The 26810-nt window shown below is 36.4% G+C and overlaps 1 protein-coding gene across 1 annotated transcript; it reads left to right on the forward strand.

The window, feature by feature from the left end:
• The first annotated feature begins 250 nt into the window (after positions 1-250).
• On the forward strand, positions 251-9759 carry LOC131166794 (TATA box-binding protein-associated factor RNA polymerase I subunit B-like). Its single transcript, XM_058125375.1, has 4 exons — positions 251-968; positions 7546-8373; positions 8474-8607; positions 8998-9759. Exons 1-4 carry the CDS (start codon positions 350-352, stop codon positions 9637-9639), a joined length of 2223 nt encoding a protein of 740 aa, XP_057981358.1. The 5' UTR covers positions 251-349; the 3' UTR covers positions 9640-9759.
• The last annotated feature ends 17051 nt before the right edge of the window (positions 9760-26810 follow it).

The raw sequence follows: 26810 nt of genomic DNA on the forward strand, positions 1-26810 counted from the left end.
TACTTGGAGTAACGAGATTTGTGTTTTACGAAAAATAAACCCCAGTGACACGTGTAAATATCACTACTTGAAGTAGCGAGATTTGGTTAAAAATCGCTATTTGGACTAGCGAGATTACGTCAGAGTGATTTTGGAAAATATTTCTCAGAATAAGGTATTATTTAATATATATTTTTTAAAAAAAGTTAAAACGGGAAAAAACTCGTGATGTGAGCCTTATGATGTAAGACTCGCTCTTGGAGGGCTTAACTTTTTTTTTTTTTTCAGGAGGGTTTCATTAGAGATTAGTATGGATTGCTTCGTGTTCGGTACGTGCTAATGCAGCTGCCGTTGCCAAAATCACTGATCGATGGCCACTAACTTGAACTGGACGTGCCAAGCGTGTGGCAATGTGGGCTTCGATGATGGCTCCACCGACGGATTTTTCTACTGTCTCCGGTGTGGTGCCCAGGCCGAGGACATCATCGACACCGGCGTCGCTGATGAGGACTTCATTGACAAGGGCGACGCCGGAAGTGCCATATACTTGCGCAGCCACCGCCGCCAACAACACTCCTCCGCCGCCATCAAAGTCGAACCTGTTTCCCAGTCCCAATCGGTGTCACAATTCTGGAATGCCCTCAAAATCCTAGACGACGAAAACGGCGCCCGAGCTCAGAATGTCAAAAAGGAGGAAATCAAAGATGAAATGTTCGTCGACGGCGTAGGGCCAACGGAGCCCGCTGATTTCGGACAGGATCGCGCCCCAAGCTTCGACGACTACTACTCGGAAGTGAGGATGCGGTACGTGATGGGCGTTCAACTCATGATACAGATGCAGTGCAAGGCTCTAGTTGAGAAATTCAATGTGAGTCCTTTGATTTGCGGATTGTCTGGAACCATCTGGTTGCGATTTGTGGCGGCGACGAGGGTTTTTGATGATGGTTGGGCTGATGAGGTTGTCCATGAGTCTGAATCTCAGAACCAAGGTAACCCCGTTAAGCTTCTTTTCATATACTTGTTTTTGTTTTTCAATCCTCCTTTCTTTTTGCCATTCTATTTAGTGCTGGATGAATATTAAAATTTTTTTCTGAGTGCTACACAAAATGTATGAGTTTTCAGGATTACGGGATATGCTTTATTTGAACTTTGAAGACTTTGAAATATTTACATTCTATTGTGTGTGTGTGTGTATATATATATATATATATATAATTTTTAACACAGCTTAAATTGGTAGTTTCACAGTGCATAACTTTGAGTACAATGCTCAAGTATGATTGTTGGAATTAGCTAGTGTTCATTGCCTGAAGTTAATATTGCGAAAATTGTTTCCCACATGGTTGGCGTGGGAAACCTAACTACGCATTGGACCAAGAGTTGTAAGACTTGGAGGGACAGTAGGATTCATGATAATATTTGGTGTGTGATTATAGAAATCAATATTTTAAAAGGCTTAATCAAGGCTCGCCCCAAGGCAAGACATGCTTAAAATGCCTTGAGCCTCAATCCAACATGGCAAATCCGAAAAAGGCTAATGCATTACTCACTAAGGCTTATGCATTAGTACAAAAGATGTGACTTTTACACTTTTTTAGTTGAGGTTTATGCATTTTGGGTGTATGAATCTCAAGTTAGTTTGGCTAGAAAATTTTAATTTTGTGTATATATTAAAGCAATGTCATAATATGAGTGGATTTTTAAAACTCTTGAACGTCAACCTTTCCAAAATAATTGAGGCTTGTGTCTTAAATCTTGAAAATAATTTGAACTTTGTAATGTTATAGCTATCTCTTGTCATGATTTATGTAATGAATTCAAGTTAGCAATTTTTAAATGCCAACAAGGAGTTGGCAAATTGTATTTGATTTTTTTTTAACATTATATTTGCGATTTTCTAAATTTTTATTTATTTGTAAAATACATGTAATTTATTTACGTAGTTTTATCTACAAATAAAATTCTCAAAAGGCTTATGCTCTAATGTCATAAGGCTTACGTCTCACCTCTTAAGGATTAGAATTGCCTCGCCTTTTAAAACATTGATAGAAATTGTTTTTGGTGATGTAAACCTTGAAGGTGAGTGAGGACATTTATAAGATCCATGGTGGAACTACCATATTATAGCACGAGGGATGATGTCTTATCATTCATCTATTTCTCTTGTTTGCAGTTGTTGTTGTTTGATTTCAAAATGTGTACGACATATGAAATTGCTCTATACATGTTCAAAATCCTTTTTTCATGGGATACATGCTTACATTTCCTTTACTTTATTCTAACACTTGGATTGTGACTTGTAATTTTTGAGGGGACGAGACAACTTAAAACCTTGCTAAGATGCACATGCATTATTACCATGCAAAGAGTGAAAATAAAAAATCTTTGTGCATATTAGTGCTTTAGTTTTTTTATTTTATTTTATTTATATATATATATGTAGATTCTCTTAATAAAACCAAGAAAAAGAAAATATTCTGCATTTTTCACAAATTATTTTAATAAATAATATATATTACAAGATATGTTTTTTTTTGCCTTGCACAACTTTTTTTCTTGAGTCCAAATGCTGTTCTTGCATATCTTTACGATATTCCTAGGACTCACCTGAGAGGTAATGCCATTGGCTTTTGTCTTCCACCCGTTTCGTTTAATCCCATACTTGCCCTTTAATCACCTTATGCCATAGGGACTCAAGAATCTCTAATGCCATTGTCTATAAGGAGGATATTTTTGGATATCACAATCTCAAGGCCCAAACCCCCCTTGAACTTAGGTCTGCTAACCATATCCTAGCTGACTAGGTGGTCTCTCCCACCCTCCCTAGAACCCGAACGAAGAAAATCACGCATTAGCCTCTCTAGAAATTTGACAACTTTCAAGGGAATTCTGAACAGGAGATATAATAAATAGGAGTGTTAGAGAGTGAGGCATTAATTAAAGTGGCTTGGCGCCTAAGAGAGAAATAAGCCCTCTTCCAACACTTTAATCTCCTAGCCACCTTATCTTCTACGTGATTCGAGAATACTTCAGAGTTTTGGTCCATCCCAGATAACTATCATAGATTGAATATTGGACACCTTGTGAAGGGTTGAAACACTCTTGCTTTACTAGTCAACCAAATAAAATCACCTTGTGGTCTCTCCCACCCTCCTTGGAACCCGAACAAAGAAAATCAAGCATTAGCCTCTCTAGAAATTTGACAACTTTCAAGGGAATTCTAAACAAAAGATATAATAAATAGGAGTGTTAGAGAGTGAGGCATTAATTAAAGTGGCGTGGCTCCTAAGAGAGAAATACGCCTTCTTCCAACACTCTAATCTCCTAGCTACCTTATGTTCTACATGATCCGAGAATACTTTAGAGTTTTGGTTCGTCCCAGATAACTATCACAGATTGAATATTTGACACCTTGTGAAGGGTTGAAACACTCTTACTTTACTAGTCAACCAAATATTATCGCGGTTTACCACAAGAACACATTTACTGCAGTTGAAATGTAAATTCAATGGAAAGTAGTAAGCAATTCATGAAAGCAACTGCAGTTGAAATGTAAATTCAATGGAAAGTAGTAAGCAATTCATGAAAGCAAATATCAGTCGAGCAACAAACATTGAAGTAATGTAGTTCATAAATGAATCCTCTATAAACAACGTGTGTTTAGCGAGTGAGGCAAGTAGGCTAAACACGTATGCAAAAGTTTGTGAGTTCTACAAGATTGATGAATACTCACCCTCTCCTAAAGAGCTTTGTATGCTATTTTAGTTATGACACTAGGAAAACATCAAATTGTCAGAGGAGTCATACTCCCACTTTACACTATGATTACACATACTCAAAGCATAAAACCTATAGTAGTATTTACATGATGGTAACCCATTCCATGCACACAAGACAAGGAGTCACAAGTAAGCATAGTGCCCGAACAAGTTTGGCCTGTGACACGGAGAGAGACCAAGATAGGATAGGAGCCACTAAAGGGATTCACAACCCGCTAGTGAAATGAAATTTTGAAGAGCTCTCTCCCTCTCATTAATGTATGCTATCCCACTCTTGGACATGTTAATCTTAAGGCTTGAGATTTGCTAAAAAATTTCTAGCAACAAAAGGACTTTTTGAAATTTAGCAAGATTGTCCTTGAGAAGGAGTGGGGTGTCATCATGAAACTAGAAGTGAGAGATCTCCACTTCCTATCTCCTGACATGCAAACCACTGATAGCTGCCTTACCTTAAATGTGGAGAAGCATCCTACTGAGACTATCAACAGCTAGGGTGAATAAAAATGGAGGTAGTGGATCATTTGTCTGAGACCCCTAGAGGCCTTAAACCACTCTTTAGGTTGACCGTTGACAATAAAAGACAGATGAGTAGAGCTAAGATACCCCTTGATCCACTTTCTCCGTTGGTCCCTAAAGCCTTTTTCGCCCAACTCGTTGTCTAAAAAAATTTAGTTGACCTTGCCTTAAGCTTTCTCAAAATTCACTTTAAAGAGAATCCCCTTCCTACCCTCCTCCCCACATCTTCTATCACCTTATTAGCCACTAGTACTACATCAGGAATTTGTTTATCATGGATGAAAAATGCGAACTGTGCCATTGTGATAGTTTCCCCGAAGACAAGTCTAAGTCTGTGCGCAAGGGCTTTTGATAGAATTTAGTATAGGCCTGTAACTAGGCTTATCTTTCTAAATTTGTTGACTCTTCTAGCTCTCTCCTTTTTGGGAATGAGGGTGACAAAAGTGGAATTTGCACTAATATTGACCACACTGTTGCGATGGAATTCATAAAAAAAAAATTTAAGATATCAACTTCCAACACACACTAATTTTCTTGGAAAAGTGCCATTGAGAAACCATCTGGGCCAGGGGCCTTGTCTCAACACATGTCAAAAATAGATTTTCTATTTTCTTTAACCTCAAGAGGCCTTTCTAGCCACCTAGCGGAACTCTCTTGGATGGGACTCCAGTCCAGGTTTTCCACCATCAATCTATTCGGGATCGCTTTAGAAAATAGAGTTTTATAGAATTTTGTAATCTCAACTCCAATATGAGATTGACCCCCAGCCACTTGGCTAGAATCTAGGATCAGCTCTTGGATGTATCCTTTCCTCGTTCTCCCATTTGCTACCTTGTGGAAATAACCCGATTTACAGTCCCCCTTCTTCACCTATTTTGCCCTCGACTTTGATGCCAGCATATGTCCCCTCTCAATAAGAGAATTTCTAACTTGTTGCTAAGTGTGGCTGTCCTGCTCATATCCTTCTCCTCGAGAAGGCCATGCTCTTCTAACCTATCCAGTGCGACAAAATCAGAGAGGATATTGTTTTTAGCAACTGTGACATTTCCAAAGTCTCTTTATTCCAATCTTTCAACTTAGACTTCAGGAATTTCAGCTTCTTCATGAATTTAAAAGCTTCCTACTCCTCCACCTGACACTTGATCCACCAACCTCTGACTCTCTCACTAAATGAAGGATAAGTTAACTACATGTTCTCAAAACAGAAGGGAGTGACCCCCACTTCATAGGTTTAGACTCTAAATGGAGAGGGTAGTGGTTGGGAGTGTGTGTAGGGAGTATTTTCTGAACGAGATGCGAAAACTTGTCCTTCCACTTAGTTGTGAACAGAAATCTGTCAATACGAGAGCAAGCTTGTCTATCCCCATAAAGCCCCCAAGTGAGGCTGCCATTATTGATAGGGATATCTCTAACTCCACAGTCTTGAATCTTGAATAAAAAGGTCAAAATTCCTTATACTTGTGGAGGTCCTTAGGTTCCCTAGGATCTCTTTAGAGCTGTGAGACACATTAAAATACAACTCAGTGAGGGCTATACAAGCCCAAAACATCTGCAAGCTCATTAAGGAATTGAAATCTCAAAGAGACACAATTCGGCCCATAAATGGTTGTGAACTGCCAAAGATTTGTCTTGAAGGATGCTATTCTAGTATCCCAAACGATAATTTGACCCCCAGTCACTCTCAACAAGGGAAGACAAACCCAATCTTTATGTCTACTTTTCTGAAGGCTTTTAATTGTGAAGGAATCAACTTCCCTCAGCTTGGTTTCCTGGAAGGCAAAAAATATCAGGCGTGACCTTAGAAATAAACTCCTTAACCACTCTCCCCTTGGCCCAGTTAACTTGATCTCTAACATTCCAAGAAAAGATCTTCATTGTGCACAGGAAAGGGACCTAGCTTGTCTTTTCTTTCCTTCTTTGGTTTAAAGTGGTTAATGGCAAAGTAATCCACTTTTGGGAGGATATGTGGGTGGGTGAATCTTCATTGGAGTTGAAATTTTCTCGTTTATTCAAGCTTACTTTGCTTCATTATGCTCCCATGAGCTTCTTCACTTCTTTTGAGGAGGTCCTTCTTCTTGGGATTTCCATTTCTTTAGGAATCTCAATGAAAGAGAGTCAAATAGTTCATTAGCCTTCTTTTTTTTATTGGACCATCATGTTCCTATCATTCATGAGGACGGAAGAGTTTGGGAGGGTGATCCTTGGGTACATTCACTTTTAATCCTTTCTATCCCACATTATAAACCTCCCTCCCCAATCCTTTTCCCTTGGAACTGCATTCTTTTGGGGGCTAAGGTCCCTGGGAGGATTTGAGCTTTTGTTTGGACTGTGATCCTGGAAAGGATTAACAGGCAAGATTTGCTTCAAAGGAGAAGGCCCATAAAACCCTCAGTCCTAACATATGCTTCATGTGTTACGCAAGCAATGAAACAAATGCCTAGCAACGAAACAAAAATGAATCAAATGCCTATCTTTTTGTGCATTGCAGGGTAGCATTGGAGCTCTGGAATGCCCTTTTCTCTCTTGTGGGGAACAGCAGGTGGCCCTGAGAAACGCGGAAAACTTGTTACTGGTCAATTTCTGGGGTTTTGGAAAGAATAGAAACAGAAGAGCTCTTTGTTTTGTGGCTGTCGTTGCCATCCTTTGGACCCTTTGGGTTGAGAGGGATGCTAGGAGTTTTAAAGGTCTCTCAACTTATCCACGGTTATTTTGGGTTGCATCCCTTTGGGTAAACTCTCTTGGTTCCTTTAGGGGATTACCGCTGTCCGACCTCACGAGAGATTGGAGGGCAGCATTCTTATAATCAATACTTATATTGTTGTTCCTGGTTCCTTTTGTAGCTTATAGTTTTTTTTTTGTTATCCAGGGGGGACTCCTTGTCCTCCATGTTGTACTTTGTTTATTGCTTTAACTAAAGTATCTTTTATCCAAAAAAGAAAAAAATTCGTAAGTTATTCACTTCAGCATTATCTTGTGAATATCAGAGCCCTTCAAAAACCTTCTTGGACAATATAATTCCAAAACTTCAAATGTTAAAAATCTAAAGATTGTATTGTATTTCTTCGTTTTTTTTTTCAGCTTTTCATCTGTCCACTGTCTTATTAATTATCATATTTTATTTCAGATGCCACTATATACATATTTGCTTCGTCATCTGTCTCTCTCTCTTGTGTGTGTGTGTGTGTATTATTCCTTATGTTTTTAGGGATCTTTTTATTATGTTCTTTTAAATGATTATTTGCTTTATTGTCCATTTCCTTATTTATTTTAGGAGATTCAGGGGACTACAAATCTCGTGTTAAATATGGTTCAGAACCTCACAACATATTTGGTCAGCGAGCAGTAATGATATGGTATAGATCATTGAACAATAGGATACCCTTATCTTGTTCTCTAGGGGTTTCTTTCTTGGCTTGTCATGTAGCCAGGGAGGCAATCCTGCCCACAGATATATTGAAATGGTCACTCGAGGGAAAGCTTCCATATTTAGCTGCTTTTGTTGACATTGAAAAATTCATCGGACCTCCTACAAGTTCATGTCCATTAAGTTCAAGTGTTATGTTTAGGCCTTCTCAACCAGTTCCATTACAGAAGCTAGAGTCACAGGCAGCGTCTATTGCTCAGTCAATTGGCTTGGATTTGCCTCCAGTAAACTTCTATGCCATAGCTTATCGTTATCTCATGCAGTTGTCTCTTCCTGCAGAAAAGATTCTTCCACATGCATGCCGCATATATGATTGGTTATTGCCCCCAGATTTATGGTTATCAGTGAATGAATTGAGGCTTCCTACTCGTGTTTGTGTTATGTCAATATTGATTGTAGCTATAAGGATTCTCTATAATATAAATGGTTTTGGTTTTTGGGAAATGAATTTGTCTAGGCTTGGTGGTTCTTCCTTTCTGTCTGATGAGATACAAGGGATGGATTGTGCAAGTAATTTCAAAACTGGGAACAATATGTCTTCTCCTTCCCATAAATTGGATGATTTGGGTATGGAATCTATCAGAGACTCATCTCGTGCTCAGAAATCTGAGATGGATGCTGCAGAACTACTGCACAACCTAGAAGTAAGATACAATGAGATTGGGGAAACATCTGGTAATATGCTTGCTGTAGCTATAGTTGAGAATGGCAATTTATTTGTTGTTTCCTCCTAAACTCCTTGTTTTCTCATGTCTCCCTCCCTCTTGGTTGACAGAGTATTCCAAGGACTTGCCTACATATCTCCAATATTGTAAGGATGTGGTGTTTGCTGGACTAGAACCATCATTTGAGAATTATGAGGAAGAGAAGATAATTGAACAGTTATGGGATTTTTACCAGAATCAAAAGGTGATTTGTTTCTTGAAAGTAGGCCTAACTTTTCTCGTCCTAGTGATTTAAATTTTTGCCACCTTTGACTTTTTCTAATTGTAGTTTGTTTAAAGTGGGCTCCTCTAATTTTCTGATACATTATATGAAGTTTTTTATCATTTGAGTTAGATACATTATGCAGTTTTCAGTTCTTATTATGGAAGTAGTTGTCTTGAAACAAGTGGACAAGTTTTTTCATACTTCATGTTCCTGCCGCATGTGGTATGAGATATATTTTGCCCTTGCAGGAGAATCTTGACCATATATCTGTCTGATGGCTTTACAGGTCTTGTCATTAGTATATTTAAGTTTGATTTTAAGTCCTTTTGGTATATGTTCTCTTTTTATTTCTAACTCTGTTTATTTTAGGATTCTGATCCATCCGAAGAGCTTGAAGTGGGTTGTAGTAATGTTTTGAACCAAAAGAGACCAAGGGATGATGAAGGTTGTATTAGTCAGACATCTTCTAAGGAAAACAAGAAAATCAAACATAAAGAATGCAGGAGTGTCTCATCCTTGGATGTTAGATTCTCTCTTGCAGATGATTGTTCATTGGACAGCATGGATGGTGATGATTTCATGGAAATTCAACAAGATGGTCAATATTCAGTTCCTAGTTGTCAAACTGAGCTTGCTTATCTCAGAGAGGAAGCCATTAAGCGTTTGAAGTTAAACATGGAAGAGAACAACTTCTGCTATATTCCACCAAGGATTAATTTGAAGAGATTTGATTACCTTCACTATGTGAGGAAGAGGGATGATGGTTCTTTGACATATGTTGCTCATGCTGATTATTACATATTGCTTCGTGCTTGTGCAAGAGCTGCTCAGGTTGATGTTCGTATTATGCATGTTGGGGTGTTGAGTTTCGAGAGGAGACTAGCATGGACAGAGAACAGGATCGATCATTGCTTACATTTGTCACCTCCAAATGTTTCCTGCAAGTTCTGTAGTAATGTGCCACAACAGGCGGCAGATGATCCCATTGGATTTTCAAATTTGAATTTGTGATCTACAGGGAGTTTTTTTTTTTTGGGGTTTCCCTCTTATCAAAGTGTATATCAGAATCCATTTTATATGTATATCTATTTTTATAGTAAGAGGTGGAGCTATATTTTTTTTGGGTGTTAATAAGGGTTTGCTTTATGCTTAAATATGAGCTCCATTAATTTGCATTTATTTTAAATTGACATAGGGGTTCTCTCAGAAGTGGTTTTGTGACTAGCAATTAGCTAATATTAGCCATTCTAATATTTGAAGTTGCTTTTGTATAATTTTTTTCGCCTACCACCATTTCTTTTGGTGTCTAACCCTTTTGCCTCTCACCCCTTCTTCTTTCTCTTCTCCCTCTCTCTTCCATTTTTGTTGCAGCTATCTTCCCTCCCTCTCAAACAGCAACTGCTGTCCATTGTCGCATGCTGGGCGTGCTCAAGATTTTGCCCTCCTTGAACGACCAGAGCTATTTTCCATTTGCAGAAGCTAATCATAGGTAAGTGTTATTCAATTCTTATTTTTATTTATTTATTTTTTTGTATTTATTTGAATTTTTTTTTTTAACACGCTGACAAACATGCAGAAGTTAAAAAATGAACTATCCTTCATGCTTTGAGTTGAAAGTGTGGTTGAAAAGTGGGTAAATGGAGCTTCTAGTGATCCTCTGACCATACTGAACAGCTCATGGAACTGTTATTGGAGAATTCCATTATACTTGGCATTTGGCAGCTGGGTGATTGCACCCATTAATATAGGTGTACGGCGTACCCCTGAACGAAATGTCCTATTATGCTTAGAATAACATGGATGATTTATGGGCCAACCTAGATATCCTAGAGGAAAGCAGAGAACCAACAGTAATATGGGCAGCTACTTAGCAACAGAAAATCACACAATTTTATAACAAGAGGGTCAATGAAAGGCTGATGAGTCGAGTAGACCTTATCTTGAGGAGGACCTCAGCAAGTTGGATTGAAAGCTGGGTTAGAAAACTTGGAGTAAATTGGTAAGGCAGCCTTCTGATCAAAGAGATTCCAACCAACAACATCTATCTATTAATATATTAAAATTGAGTTTGATGTGTGGGGCTGACACGTGGCGCATCTGTATTGGGGGTTTATTTGTTCCGGGTTGGGTTTGGGGCATGCACGTGCAGTATTGTTCATTCTGCCAATGGTCCTTTTTGGGTTTGGTTTTCCTTTGGTCTGGAAGAGAAATAGTGGCAGTGCAGTGTTGAGATGGATTTGTGTGGCCTGTGTATTTGGGGGGAGGCTGGGCTGGGAGTTACCCGTACCACTCTTGCATTTAATTCCCGGCAGGTATGCGTGATTCTATTCTATGGTGTGGCCATGTGTCTTCTGATTTTCCTTTCTCAAATTTGTTGAGGTTTATAGCTTCTGTAGCTTCTTGGGGTTGTTGATTTTCTTGATTTCAAAGGTGTTTTCTTGGGCTATCTTCCGAAGATGTTTGCTTGGGAAGCTTTAGGTTCGTACTATAGTAGTTGTGAGCAAGGTCTTAAATTTCGATTTCGACTCAAATTTCTAAGCGCCGAAAGTAAGGAAATTTCGAAACTCCAATAGTACGGAAATTTCGACGAAAATTTCAATTTCGATTTGAAAAAATAATGGAAATTAGTAATAAAACATGAAATTATTTGTGAAACTTTAGAAATGGTTAACAAACATAATAATATAAGTCTTAGGACTAATATATTACAAATTGAATACATCTATGGTTTGTATGAGGTGGAAAATTTGTAAAATAGTATGTGTATCAAACATATTTGTACGATAATGTATGTTAAACATATTCAGTTAATACAAATGAAATTCATAAATCATTTAAATGTTATTTATTATACAAATAATGATAATTAAGACATTAATGGTTAAATAAAATGTTATTGTAAGTTAATTTTTTCATATAATTTCAATAGTACTAGTAATAATCTTTTGCTTTGAAAAAATAAATAAAATAAATTAAGATAGAAATTTTATTTCACTCCTGAATTTCTCATGACGTAATTTCATCGTATAGTTAAAATTTCGACATGTTTCGCTAAAATATCGAGATTTCAATAAATTTTGGATGATTCGTTAAGATTTCGACGGAAATTATGCAATACGGAAATGGACTATCATTTCGATTTCGAGGGTGATGGAAATAAAAAATTTCAATAGTTTTGTGATAATTTAAGACCATGGTTGTGAGTGCATTGTGCTCCTTTGGTTGCTCTACAGTGTTTGACTTGCTCCGCAGCTCCTCCCTGAACCAGGGCATATGGATTTGGTGGTGGGCGATGGCGAATAGTAGGGTCGTGCAGACCTCGTGCATTTTTGTCACCGTTTGTGTGTTTGTTCCCCTGCTTGTTTTGTTTTGTGGTGGAGCTTTGGCAATTTCATGGTTTGGTTACAGCATTTCATTCTTTTCATTGGCATTCGACCTGTGGATTGAAGGAAATGAATGCTGTTGTCTTTTGTTCTGCATTTTTCGTGAATTCATGAGTTTTGCCTTTCATAATTGTTTTTTTTCTTTAAAGAAGCTTCTGCGCCTTCTACTTAATCTTACAAACGATGGAAGAACAAACTCCAAAAAGCCCCATCTCAGGTGACTTATTTTACCTGCCCCTTAGATGGTTTATGGATAATTAAAATAAAAAAATAATCTGAGTCTCTTTACCTTTTTATTTATTTTATTTTTTATGGTAAGAGAGAGAAACGAGGAAGAATTCTCATGTTGAGGCTCTGAACAAGCAAGCTACTGGAAATTATGACTGTCTTGCTTTTGTAAGAATTTGCAATGCCTTAACGTCATGGACAACTTTTTGTATAATGTCTAAAAAATGCAAAACTACACATGCATGTGTTACGGTCCGACTATTTTCACACCGTTGTGAAAGGGCCGTGCGGCGCTAGCTAAAGGACTCTTATTTAACTAGCCGACCTATCGTTTACCAACATTTATCCACGAAATATTTTCATTAGCATTTAATCAAATGGCAGTAGAAACAGTAAGCATTCATTAAAGCAGTGACAAGCAAATAGTAAATATTGAATCTACGCAATTTATTAACAACACCTCCATTGACATCGTGTGTTTAGTGAGGGAGGCAAGTAGGCTAAGCATGTTGACAAAAATAAGTGAGTTTTACAATGACTGATTAACATTCACCCTCCCCTAAAGAGCTTTTTAGGCCATTCCCACTCTAACACTAAGAAACATCAAAGTGATTCAGAAGTCATACTCCCTTATTTGGCATATAAAGACACTACTAGCAGAAAATAACGCTACACTAGTATTTAGATGATGGAAACCCATCCCAAGCACACAATACAAGTGGTCACAAGCAAGCATAATGCCCTGAACAAGCTTAACTCGTGACATTCTCCCCCACTTATGCGGTCGGCGTCCTCGTAGACTTTGGCGCTAGGTATACTCTAACTTTGTCCAGGGACGATTTCAAATCTTCTGCCGAAATCCAGCTGATTTCTTTGTCATCAAGGCATTTCCACTTCACTAGGAACTTCCACCGCTTCTTCCTTGAGGATATGAACTTTCTATCTGCAAGGATCTCTTCAACTTCACGTTTGTCAGGTTGTATTGTCTTTAATTCTGCTCTATTAGATTGACTTCTGCTCAGGTCATTGGTGTCGGTGTTGAATGGCTTGAGGAAGCTGGCATGAAACTGTGGTCTTCTCCCCTGATCTGCCCACTTCTTCATCTGCTTAGAAGCTTTCTCTAGATAGGCTAGAGCAAACTTTGCATTCTTTCTCCATTCTCTAGTGAATATGTACGTCGTGGGACTCTTTCGTCTGTATGGCTCACCCACTGTGTAAGGTAACTGCGGTTGCCAGCCTGTAACAAGTTTAAAAGGGCTCTTGTTTGTTGTTGAGCTCCTTTGGGCATTGCCACAAAACAGAGCCATATTAAGTAGTTGCACCACATTCTTCTGGTTCTCATTGACAAAATGGCGCAAGTACTCATCTAGTAGCTCTCTAAATCTCTTCATCTCTCCATCTGTCTGTCAGTGATAACTCAAAGAGATGTCAAGATGTGACTTGACTATCTTGAAAAATTATATCAAGAAGTTGTTAGTGAACATTAAGTCTCGGTCACAAATAATAACTTGGGGAACACCTTAATGTTTCATAAAAATCACAAGGAACAATTTTGTCGCCTCCTTTTCCGAACAGTACTTTGGCGCGGCCATGAAAGTACCATACTTATTCCCCTCCCCCTTATCTTGTTGCAAGTGAGGTAAGTTCTAGTATAATCAACCACATCATCCCGCGTGTGCAATCAACAATACCTCCCCAATAGTCCTGTCATTGGATTCATTCTCTGCGAATACCCCTTAACGAACTTCCTACAATATCTAGCAAGGCCAAGAAAGGAACGCAACTCCTTCACTGTCGTGGGGATCTTCCGTTCTTGAATCATCCTTACTTTCTCCATACCCCTCCAGATACTACCTTGTTCAACCACATGACCAAGGAATTTATTGCTCTACTGAGCGAAATAGTACTTTTCTTTCTTCACATCCAAACTGTTTCCCCTCAACTTGTCGAACACCTTCTGTAGATGCTCTCCATGTTTCCTCTGAAACAACAACGATGCTCCCAACGGTGCTTTGGAAAGGCAAAACACATCCTGCTTCCAATTCATCAAGATGTTTCCTCAACTCTACTATCTCCAGAGGTGCCATCCAACATGGCCCTTTAGCAGGTGGTTTCACTCCTGATAACAACTCGATCTCATACTCCATAGTCCATCTTAAAAGAAAATTGTGAGGTAGCTTATCTGACTTCACCTTTTTGTTCTCATCCCAATACCTCTTGGATGGTCATAGGCTCCAACTCTTGGCCTACTTCTTTTTCTACCATCACCATGGCTAGACGTGTTTGCTCACCCTAATCGAATCTCTCATTAAGTTGTATGGCCGAAAGGGACTTCCCGTCATCTCCTTTCATCGCAACGACTTGCACCATGCACGAGTGATCTCCCATTAGACACAAGGAACCAACCGAAGGCATCAGCACTACCCTTGTCCCCCCTTAGGAACTCCATTCCTAGAATGACTGGAAAGTCATCCAATGGCACCACTGTGAAATTTGCATGACCTTCTCACTGTCCAAGCTTCATAATAACTTACTTGACTACTCCTAGAGTAGGCTGGGCTAAAGAATTAACTGCTTTCATACATCCTATTCTTCTCTAAGGATAGGTTGAGTCTCCATGCTTCCAACTGTGAAACAAAATTATAAGTAGCCCCCATATCCACCATAGCACGAGTACTCCTCCCATTTAGCCTTAAGTCCACAAATATTGACCCTTTTCCAATGCACTCACTAGCCGCACTAAACCCACCCTTGGGGCATTATCCTCTTCCTCCTTGTTTTCCAACACTTGTCCCGAAGTGGAAGCTTATAAGGCATTAAGTAATCTCTTGTGTTGACACTCACTCACTCTGTGAGATCCACCACACAAGCAGTACGAAATTTTACTCATTCCCTTTCCATTGGGTGTGTTGAACCCTTGAGATGACGAAGCTTCCTCTGAGGTTGATGATTTAGAGTCGGTTCCCCCACTCTTGGGTTTGCCTTTCTTAAAAGACTTTCCACTGTTTCCATCTTTGCCAAACCATTTGGACGAAGCGGTATCATCACCAGCATAGTCAGTCAAGCGTTTCGTAGTAACTTGTGCAGTAGACAAGCCTTGAACTCTTTATCTGTAAAGTTCAGTTCTTGCCCACAATTTTATCCCCCTCTAGAAAATAGAATAACTTGTCCTTCTCCGACATATCTCTGATATCCAACATCAAAGCAGAAAATTGTTTCACGTATTCCCTGATTGGCCCAGTATGCTTGAGATCTCTCACATTTTCCCTTGCATTATACTCAACATTCTCAGGAAAGAATTGGGCCTTGAGCTCTCTCTTTAAGTTTGTCCAACTATCAATTACACAGCTTCCATTTTCAATGTCATTGTACTTAGCACGCCACCACAGTTTGGCGTCACCAACCAAGTACATGGTTGCAGTATCCACTTTCACCTATTCTGAGGCCATTCTCATAGCGCAAAAATATTGTTCCATATCAAACAAGAAGTTCTCTAACTCTTTGGCATCACGAGCACCCCCATACGTCCTAGGTTCTGGTACCTTGGTCTTCCTAACTCCCAAAGTGTTGGAGTTCCCCATAGGAAGAACCATCAGATTCACCTTTGCATCCAGATCAGCCATCCGAGCCTACAAAGTTTCCACAGTGTGGTGAAAGTCCTCTGACATTTCACTTGTCAAACTTGCTTGATGTTGGTGTGAACCCATCACTTCATCAACAAGTCCCCTCAGTTGGGCCATATCGTTGGCCATATTGTTGGTTATTTCTTCAACTTACGCTTCCAGCGCACCGTTTCTTTCAGCATTGTTTGGTGCCATGGTCACTTACCAAAGCTTTCCAAATCCCACAATGAAGGTAACTGAATTCTCGTAGCAACTGAGCCTTGGCTCTGATACCAAGTGTCACGGTTCGACTATTTTCACATCGTTGTGAAAGGGCTGTGCGGCGCTAGCTAAAGCACTCTTGTTTAACTAGCCAGCTTATCGTTTACCAACATACATCCACGAAATACTTTCATTAGCATTCAATCAAATGGAAGTGGAAATAGTAAGCGTTCATGAAAGCAGTGACAAGCAAGTAATAAACATTGAATCTACGCAATTCATTAACAACAACTCCGTTGACAACGTGTGTTTAGCGAGGAAGGCAAGTAGGCTTAACATGTTGACGAAAGCTAGTGAGTTTTACAATGACTAATGAACACTCACCCTCCCTAAAGAGCTTTCTAAGCCCATCCCACTCTAGAACTAGGAAACATCAAAGTGACCAAAGAGTCATACTTATTTGGCATACAAAGACACTACTAGCAGAAAAATAACCCTACACTAGTATTTACATAATAGAAACCCATCCCAAGCACATGAGACAAGCGATCACAGGCAAGCATAATGCCCTGAACAAGGTTAGCTTGTGACAATATCATATGAACTAAACAGCCAACAACTCCTCTCTTCCACCTTCTAAGTCTTGCCTCATTGTGCAAACTATCTTATGTATAGTGAATTAAGTCTTGGATGGGAAAATTCAGCTTACTGCTGTAATCCCTTTTCTCTATTTTGTTCTATGTTGTTCCAAAATGCAATCAGTTGTCTCTTTCCATCACACATCCAGCTCTATTGTTTCTTATATAATTATATTTTTCCTTTCCTTAATGGTCCGTTTGAATATAAAAATTTGATGTGAAAAAGGAAAGCAAGGGAAAATATGAAGAAAAGTTATTTTCCATTATATTTTATCTTTATACCAAATATATTAAAAATAAAAATTTGTTCTAATATAATTAAAAACTAAAAAAATCAAATGTTAAGGGTGCATAAAATTAATTTTTTTTTTAATTAATGTGGTATATTTTTTGATTTCTTTCTTACTTTCCATGATAACCAAACGTGAAAAAGTTCTATATTTTCCTTTCATTTTTCTTCACTTTCCAAGTTCCAAATAGAGCCTAATATGTTTTTGCATGCTGGGGTATTTTGCTCCAACTTTGTTGATTTTAAAAAAGCAACATCACTATGTAAATATTTTTTTCTTGATGTTTCTATTTTGGTATTATTTTTTATTTTATTTTTCACTTGACTTTGATGATATTTTAATGTTCTTCTTGCATTCAAATTTTGATAATATTCTTGTGAAACTACACTAATGCTCTTGACATTAATGTGTCATGTTAGTGTCTAGCAATTAAAAAACCAACAAGGCTGTGACTTCATGAACTAACCAATTCTTTTGTAATGTTGTTGTTGCAAACTTCATTGTCCCAATGATAGGCACAAACTTAAGATCTTTATATTCTGCTGAATTTAACTCTTTTTTGTTGTTGTTGTTCTTAGTATCTTTATTTCATAATGAATTCCTTATACTAATCCATTTTCCCTGCCTAAGTAGGCTAGCTTCAATAGTGAAGCTCCGCACATTCACACACTCAGAATCTTTCACATATTCATTATGAGGTTTATTATTATTATTATTATTATTATTATTATTATTATTATTATAACATCAAGTTCAACCTTTCAAATAAGTTCTGTTGGGTCACCAAGTATGAACGGCTGCATCAAATCTCCAAGTCAGTTTTTCTCCATGATCAAGTCTATAAAACTATGAAAAATGGCGACGTTCACATATCCTTCTTGAAGGATCAAGAATTTTTCGTGAAGCCCGTTCTTCCCAACATATCTTTCCTACCATGCTGATTCAACTTCATCAAGCGTTATCGGCATCTCCAAAAGAACAAAAGGTGGTGATCAGACCATCAGCCACTACCATTGACCTAATTGATCCAACATCTCTAGGATCCCAAGTCCCAATCCCATACTTAAAGGGAGATGGCCTCCCAGTCTACAAACCCATGACCAAAAATGGCCACAAGTGGTTCGACGTTGACTGTTGTCACGAGCTAAGCTTGTTCAGGGCATTATGCTTGCCTGTGATCGCTTGTCTCGTGTACTTGAGATAAGTTTCCATCATGTAAATACTAGTGTAGGGTTATTTTCTACTAGTAGTTTATTTGTATGCCAAATATGGCAGTATGACTCCTCGGTCACTTTGATGTTTCATAGTGTTAGGATGATAATTACATAAAAACCTCTTTAGGGGAGGGTGAGTGTTCATCAGTCATTGTAAAACTCACTAGCTATTGTCAACGTCTTTAGCCTACTTGCCTCCCTCACTAAAAAACACGATATCAATAGAGGTGTTGTTAATGAATTGGGTAGATTCAATGTTTACTACTTTCTTGTCACTACTTTCATGAATGCTTACTGTTTTGATTGAATGCTAATGAAAGTGTTTCGTGGATGAATGTTGGTAAAAGATAGGCTGATTAGTTAAACTAAAGTGCTTTAGCTAGTGCCGCACGGTCCTTTCACAACGGTGTGAAAATAGTTGGACCGTGACAACTGTACTTGTGGCGAATGTCTTAATGATCACATCTATGAGTCTGACGAAGAAGTTACGAGGAAGACAGAAAAACAAGAATAGGGTATATGTGTGATCTGAGCAACCAAACCTCCGAGCTATTTAGCATGGGTTTTCTGCAAATTTAGCTTGTGAAGCATGGGTTCTATGTATGTTTAAGTTCCTGACTTGTTCTAGGCTATTGCAAGTGTTTTGTATCTCGGGCCTTAGCATAGGTGAATAGCTTCCCGATTATACCGTTGGTTAAATTTCCCTTACCTTTTATTCCTTGAATTTGTTTCCTGTAGTAAGGGTTGTTGGTTTGGATCTGTTTGGTGATTCTGAAGTGCTTTTGGATGGGCAATTGTGTGAAGAAGCACAGATCCTGTATTGTAGGAGGTTTGGGCTTGCTGTGCAGGGACGTCATGACTCAATTATGTCAATTCTACTACTCACCAATCCCTCGATGCATATTAGAGGTTGATATTGCTGTAAAGAAATAGGAGTTTTCTTTTGGATGTTTAGATTCTCCATTTCTTCGCGCACTCTCTTCCTCTTTTGCACATGATTGTGGCTATGGCTGAGTTCAAGGTTTGGCTCATACACTCTTCATGGCCATATTTTTCCTCTATGTGGAGTTTCTATTATTATGATTTTCTTGGCTTTTTAATTGGCATTACCTTTTTTTAAAATTGTTATTGTTATGACTTTGACTTACCAAGGCACCTTTTCTGTTTATTCCCACCCCTTCCCCACGCATTTTTTTTAATATAAAAATGTGAGCCTCTGAGATTAGATTTCCCAAATGTTGTTTCAGAACTTTTTTGTCTCTTGAATGGAAATTGCATTGTTTGGACTAGCAGTTTCTTTGTTTTGTTCCTATATAAATGATGTTGAGCTTGTTGAGCTTGTAGGATACTTGGTTTCCTTGTTTTGTAGGCCAATCAACCCTTGACAAAAGTCTAACTGGTCAAATCAGGTCTCTGAGGCTAGTAGATTGCCTGCATGCATATTTGATCAAACTCAGATGTCGTCCTACCTCTAATTGATCCTTGCTGACATGCCATTGTTCAATTTTAACATGTACACATAATTATTATGTAAAAGTTTCATGCAAACTTAACAACCTCATGAAAAGAGAATATGAAATGCAATCATAATGACTTAAACACAAGTTGAGAAATTGACCTGGAGAAGTTTTGAACTATACGATTGATGGGAAAACACAATCAACAAAGAAAGACAAGAATGGAAAGGAGAAGAATGGAATATAACATCGAATTTCACAATAGCTAGAAAGAAAGAATTTTAAAACCACTCATGCATGAAATCTCTTAGCAAATCCTTTTTCCCTTTGTATGCATGAAGCAAATGGCCCTTCTAGTGGTCTATGTTTAGGTCATGTTGATGAAGGGAAATTGATTTGAAATTTGAAATTTAAGCCAATCAACTACAATATAGACGTTGACTGGTATTCTAATCGTTGTAAGACATGGGTCAATAATCAGGACATGTGGCACAATTGAGACAACGTGTCAATCAAAAGAAAGAATTCAAAATTCAAAAATAATTGGATTGGTTGAGCATCTTCGGAAGGATCGGTTGACCGTCCATTAGGACCGACCAATAGTCCTATGAAGTTTTGTTTTGCTCCTTGTTTTATCTTAAGTTTTAATTTTTTTTTTAATTGAGTTATTGCTTATTTGGTCAAAAAACGACTATCAACAATACACACACACATATTAGTAAATATGGCATGTGTTTTGCACGTAGTTGTATATAAATAATAGTGCAAAAATATATTATAATTTTTTAATAAATTTTAAATATACTTTAAAATAAATTAATAATATATTGTCATAATTAACTTACAAATATTAAAGTGTGAATATCTAAAACTATTTATAAAATTGTTTGTTTAAAATTTTAAAATACAAACATTTTAATGTTTAGAAATTTAGTTACATTCTAAATATAATTTTACAATTTTGGTTGAATTTATTTTCTATATATATATATATATATATATATTATTGGAATTTACTTTAAAAAATATATGGTCCTACTTTCAAAATATAAGAATATTTTTTCAATAAAATAATTTATACTATTTATATTTATATATACAGTGTATAATTTACAATGATATATTTTTAGGATTTTTTGGTCCCTTTTTTTTCTTTTTTTGTTCAAAATAAAATGATATTTTTGTCCATGAAATGATTGCACTATTAGTAATGTTATATATAGTACATTTGTATTATAAATAAGGACATTTGATGTGTATAATATTGTACATTAGTTTATTTATTTTGTAATCAAATGGAAGTTTTTTGTTATTTTTTAAATAATGTCTAAACATTTTAAAATAATTTTATTTATTTTTTATTGAAATTTCATATTTAAGACGTTTACTTTTATTAAAAAACATTTAATCTTACCTTCGAAAGATAAGGATGTTTTTGTAAACAAAATAATTTATAAAATTTTTACATTTTTAATTGTAGTATTAAAATTTATTATTTTTACAACAACAACAACAACAAATCCAAGTCTTAGTCCCTCTAAGTGGGGTCGGCTTACTACTAAGAAAAATTAATATATTAATGTTTCTTACTACTAAGAGTTCTTGATTTTAATTCTTTACAAATGTCAATTCTTGATTTATTAGGAAATAATTATTGGGTCAATCACACTATTTGATGCTGCTTGGGGATGTTTGAAGGGCTCCATCTAATTAATATATATATATATATATATATATATATATATATTAAATTGAATTTAAATTTCAAGTTCATTATTATATCAATATTGCATTAAAATTTGGCGGGTCATTACAATTGGACAAAATTGACATAAAAGAGTCAAGGAACTTCATGAGATATCATTCTTAGGTACTAGACAAAAATGACGCGTAAGAGATAAAAACATACACAAGATATCATTCATTATGTATTAGATAAAAATGATGTAAAAAAATGTTTTTCAATATTTTTTTTATAAATTTGAGAAATAAAAAAATGACAGTTTATAACTATTTTAAAATATAAAAAAAATATTTTCGCAAATAAATATTGTCAAAATTATTTTTTGTTTTTAATTTGTTTCATTCAAATACAGTGAAAATAAAAATTGATTAACTTTTTATTTTATATTTTTGAAAAATTAAAATCAAAAATACCTATAGTACTTTTTATAACTAAATGTATCCTTAAAAGTCTCAACCAAGCAATTCAGTCATCCACATAAGTTTTTAAGTAGATTGCTAGAGGGAAATTGCACTCATGGTGGTTATAAAAGTAACTATAAAATAATCAATCAAAGACAATAATTCATAAACTACTAATACAAAATTTAGTGATAATTCAAACAAATAAAGGGGGAATAACAATGAGTAAGGTGGTAAGGTGAGGGTCTGGTGTATCACATGGTCGAGGGTTCGAGTCTGCTGCCCCTGAGATCAGACTCAAGAATTTACCGAGATCTTAATGCTAGGGTCTGCTAAACATCTCTCATATCAAGTGCTGCACCATAAGGTCCAATGCGGCTTGATGGTGATTTGGAGTTCCTAGATCATTAAAAAACAAAAACAATGAGTAAAATATAAGCACTTGGCACCACAAAACTGTGAGAATAATCATCATGAAATAAGTACAAAGTTTTCAAATAAATACCGCATAAGTTTAAGATATTAATTGATTTTTGTAAAAAAAAAAGTCCTTAATTTTTCATGAAATTTCAAAAATCTTGAAAAAATACCTGTAAAGCTTGGAAAAAATATATGAACTTCTACTGAAGTTTTAAAAATTTTCAACTAACCTCTCGATGTTTATAAAAAAGAAAAAGCAAAAATTTCTTTATATTTAAGAAGAATAGAAAACTAGGGAGAAGTATAAATGTTTAAGAAATCAAATGTCAAGAGAGGTTTATGAGATTTTGAAACCTTACGAGAAGTCAATATCCTTTACTATCATATTCATTATCTGATTTGGATGAGGAACATTGTTCTTTATCATCATCCCATGCCATGAAACAAGTATGCTAACCTCTTGGTCACTTGATTCACATTCCGAACTACTTGTACTCATGTTGTCCAAAGTAGTGGCTTTCATGGCCCTTTTTTCTTTTTCTTTTTAGAATCTTTCTTAAGTAGTGGATATTCCGGTTTTATATGCCTAGCTTTGTTGCAATTATAACATGTAGGAGTTTTATTCTTTGATTTTTTTTTACTAGTTTCTTCTTCCTATTCATCTGATTCAGATTTGGATTTTCTTTTGAATTTATTTTTCCTTCTTAGAATTTTTGCTAGCTTTTTAGATATGAAGGCTACTTCATCTTCATCCATCTCTTCTTCACTACTAGAGTTTTCTTTTGAAGCTTTGAAGGCCATAGATTCTTGGGCTTTAGTTTTTCCACTTCATTCATTCATTGTCATTTCATATGTAAGGAGAGAACCTATAAGTTTATCTAGGGAAGTGTTTTTAAGGTTTCTTCTTTCAATTATTGCAGTGACTTTTGGTTCTCATATAGGTGGTAGCCCTCTAAGAATTTTTCTTATCATCTCATAGGTAGAATATGTTTTTCCTAGTGCATTGAGGGAGTTTATAATATGGGTGAACCTAGTATACATGCTTGTAATGGTTTCATTCGGGTTCATTCTAAAGGCTTCATATTCACTTGTAAGCATATCAATTCGTTTGTCCCTTACATCATTAGTGCCGTCGTAGGTTACCTCAAGTTTGTCCCATATTTCCTTGACTGATTTGCAAGCCATTATTCTATTAAATTCATTCATATCAAGGGCACAATATAATGCATTCATAGTACTAGAGTTTATTTGCAACATTTTATAATCTATTTCAGTCATGTCCTTTTTCTCCTTGGGGACTTGTTTTCCATCTACTAGTTTGAGGGGAATTAGGTCACCGTCCGTGACAACCTCCCAAGCTTTCCAATTCATAGTTTGAAGATATATTCTCATCCTTTGTTTCTAAAATGTATAATTTAAACCACAAAATATGGGTGGTCGGGTTGAGGATTGACCCTCTCCGAAGGGAGCTACTCCTATGTGTGCTATATAGATTTTTATATAACTACTTATTAGGATTTGTTATAACCCCGCTTTAATACCAATTGAAAACTAAGGTGTACTCCCAAAATGGGGGTGAATTGGATTAAAAAATTTATTTTAATTCTTTTTAATGAGTTCTTGACTTCTTGTTGATTTATCAAATACAAAATCAATACTTAAAATAATATCCAATCTACAACCACAACACAAGTTCTTAAACCATCAAGTAACCAAACCAATCAATTTTTCAATCAACCACAATATCCAAACTAAGATACAATATTCATCTATTTTTGTTTGCAGACCTGTATAAATGAAAATTTGATTCAAGCCCTGAGGTTAATGAATTTGCTTAATATAAAATTCAATACTCTTTCCAAAAGTTTAGACGTTAAATAAACTTTCAGTTAAAGAGTCTTTGAGTGTTTCACTAATCAACGTACTCCCTTATAGTTTTCGCAAAGTATGGATCAACCAATGTACTCCCATTCGATTTCCGCAATCCTAAAAACAAGTTAATCTTAAGTTTATTTAATATCTAATCCACGTAGTGTATATGTTTAAGAAATTTAAAACATCCACGTAGTTTATATATGCTGAAAGTAAAAAGCAAGGGAAAGAGAGAGTGAGACCATAGTTTTTACGAGGTTCGGCTTATACCGAGCTTACGTCCTCTCCTTTGACAAACCACCAAAGGATTCACTAAAACTAGTTCCTTTGTCAGGTGGAACAACACCATTTACACATTCCTTTAGTAGGCCAGAGCCCACCTCTTCAAGTGATATCCCCTCACTCGGTCACTCATTCAATTAGGCTAGAGCCTGCCTCTCTAAGCGATATCCCCATGCTTAGGTGATGATCCAAACACCTTGAATCTTCTAAGAACTACAAGAAATATGAAGTAAACACTGCATACAAGAATACTCTCAAAACAGAGTAGATTAGTACAAATTTAGCACTATGTACTTCAAGAAATTAAATACTAGTACGAAATAGAATTGAAGTTCAAGTGTAGAGATCACCAAGGGTTCTTTTATGATTGAGAAAACTCAGTATGAGAACCGTCAATTGATGTTTCAGCAGCAATTCATATAATTTCCCCCAACAAGAGTATGACCAATACAAAACATTGAAAGAGATTGAGAGTTTTAATGCAAGTGTATTGTGTAATTACTTGGTTGTTAATTTCTTAGGATTAAGGTAGTATTTATAGGCTTTTTAGAATTAGTTTCCTTGTTTTGCAAGTTACGTGGAGTGTCCACCAAGTTTTTATAACGTTCATATTTGAAAAACTAATTTTTAAAACTTTCCCGTTGGAATTTAAAATTTTGAAATGTTGTGGAGTCAGTCGACTGGATAGGCGACTGGGTAATCAATTTTCACAGGGTCAGTCGGTTGGACAGGCGTGTGACACCTTTCTGTCTGTTCAGAATTTAGCCCAATTAAATGTTAGTCGGCTGGCTCGACACAGTTCAAAAATGTCAGTCAGCTGACTGATCTCAGTACAAACTGTCAGTTGGCTAGGCAGTTTATCCACTCTGGTGTTTTTGTCAGTCGGCTGGCCAATCTCAGTGTTTTTTGGTCAGCAATCAATTTTCAGAAAATATTTTCTTTTTCATTTTTAGTTTTCAAAATTAGTTTTTCTCTCTTGCTTTGATCTTTCATAAAACATTTTTCGAGTTTTTAAAAGTAGGTCTCTATGTCCATATTCAACCCTAAAAGAGGTTCAACAATATTTCAAAAAGATATTTAAAATATGAAGGACTTACATAAAAACTTCTTAGACTTTGATCATTCTTGACACTTGAGTCCTCATGCTTGTCTTTTTTTTGAGCTTTCTTTTGCTTTGCTTTCTTTTGCCTCTCTTGTTTGTCTTTAAGCTTTGATATACTTTCAAGCTCTCTCTCATATACTTCAAGCTTTAAAATATCATCTTGAATTCTATGTTTTAAACTTCATATGATCAACCTTCTTTCAAGTATAAGCTTTTAACACATTCTCTTTCTTAAACCCTGAAATATCCTTACTCAACAAATATGTTAAATTTCACTTGTTTGTTAGCATCAAAATAGGATGTTAAGTCTTATAAAGCCAATAATACTAAATTATTCTGTCTTATTGAGAGGTGTCTCACCCCAAGAATCTTAACATTTTAGGAAATCCAGACAGCCGAACGGAGCGAGCTCCGAAGTAGAGGAAGCCTAGTTACTGTAGTTCAGGGTATGTGTTTTTTTGGAATTGGAGATATTTTATGGATTTTTGGGGGTTTATATGTACATTTATAGAGACTTTAGAACTCTGGTATTGTATATAAGGATAAGGTGTGTTATGTTTTTCGCTCCATTAATAGGATGTATTTATGGACAGGTGTATCATACCCCACTTTGGGTCTAGGTTGATTTTGTTGATATTATTATGGTATCAGAGTATTTTTATAGTATAATTTACAGGGTCGTTACAATTGTGGTATCAGAGCCTAGGTTGCTAGGTTCCGCAAATTTCAGCGGATAGCAATACCAGAGTATAGCAATGAATCTTGATAAGGGTAGGAAATGGGTAGATTAGGAATCTAGCAAGACATTATTGGAAGCTAGATAGAATCTTGGGTTTTGGCTTCGAAGCTTGGAACCAGGAATCTATTGACAGTCTTATGTAATTTTCCTGTGACGACAATTTCAAGAAAATTACGGCAAACCATTGATGGTCTTTGTTTCTGAGCGGAGAGACTAGAATTTGAGATGTTAGTTGGTTAGATTGGTCGTAATTTTTTTAGATTAGAGGTTTGGTCCTTGGAATGGTTAAGTGTAGGATTAGTGAAGGGTTTTGGGCCAAACGTCGACGGTTTTGTATCTGAGTTGCGTGTTGATGTTTACAATGAAGATGTGAAATGTTAAATTGTTTTCTTATTTAGATAATAGTACCCGTTACATTACGATATTGAAATTATAAGATTGTTGTCGTCCTATATTGAAGTTGAACCCCATAAATAATAATGCGAATGCTAGAGGTAGTAGGTATGTGGGGGCTTCCAGTTTGGGTGCCAGTGACTCAGATCAAGTCCTGCGTAGTGTGGCTCAGTAGGTTATGGCAGAGATAGAATG

Source organism: Malania oleifera, chromosome 10 (assembly GCF_029873635.1).
Source record: "Malania oleifera isolate guangnan ecotype guangnan chromosome 10, ASM2987363v1, whole genome shotgun sequence".
In the NCBI taxonomy this organism is placed as follows: domain Eukaryota; kingdom Viridiplantae; phylum Streptophyta; class Magnoliopsida; order Santalales; family Ximeniaceae; genus Malania; species Malania oleifera.

Coding starts and splice junctions, on each gene's coding strand:
- LOC131166794 (XM_058125375.1), top strand. CDS start 350: ATGGCCACTAACTTGAACTGGACGTGCCAAGCGTGTGGCAATGTGGGC. Junction 969..7,545: donor GTCTGAATCTCAGAACCAAG/GTAACCCCGTTA, acceptor TATTTATTTTAG/GAGATTCAGGGGACTACAAA. Junction 8,374..8,473: donor TGAGATTGGGGAAACATCTG/GTAATATGCTTG, acceptor CTTGGTTGACAG/AGTATTCCAAGGACTTGCCT.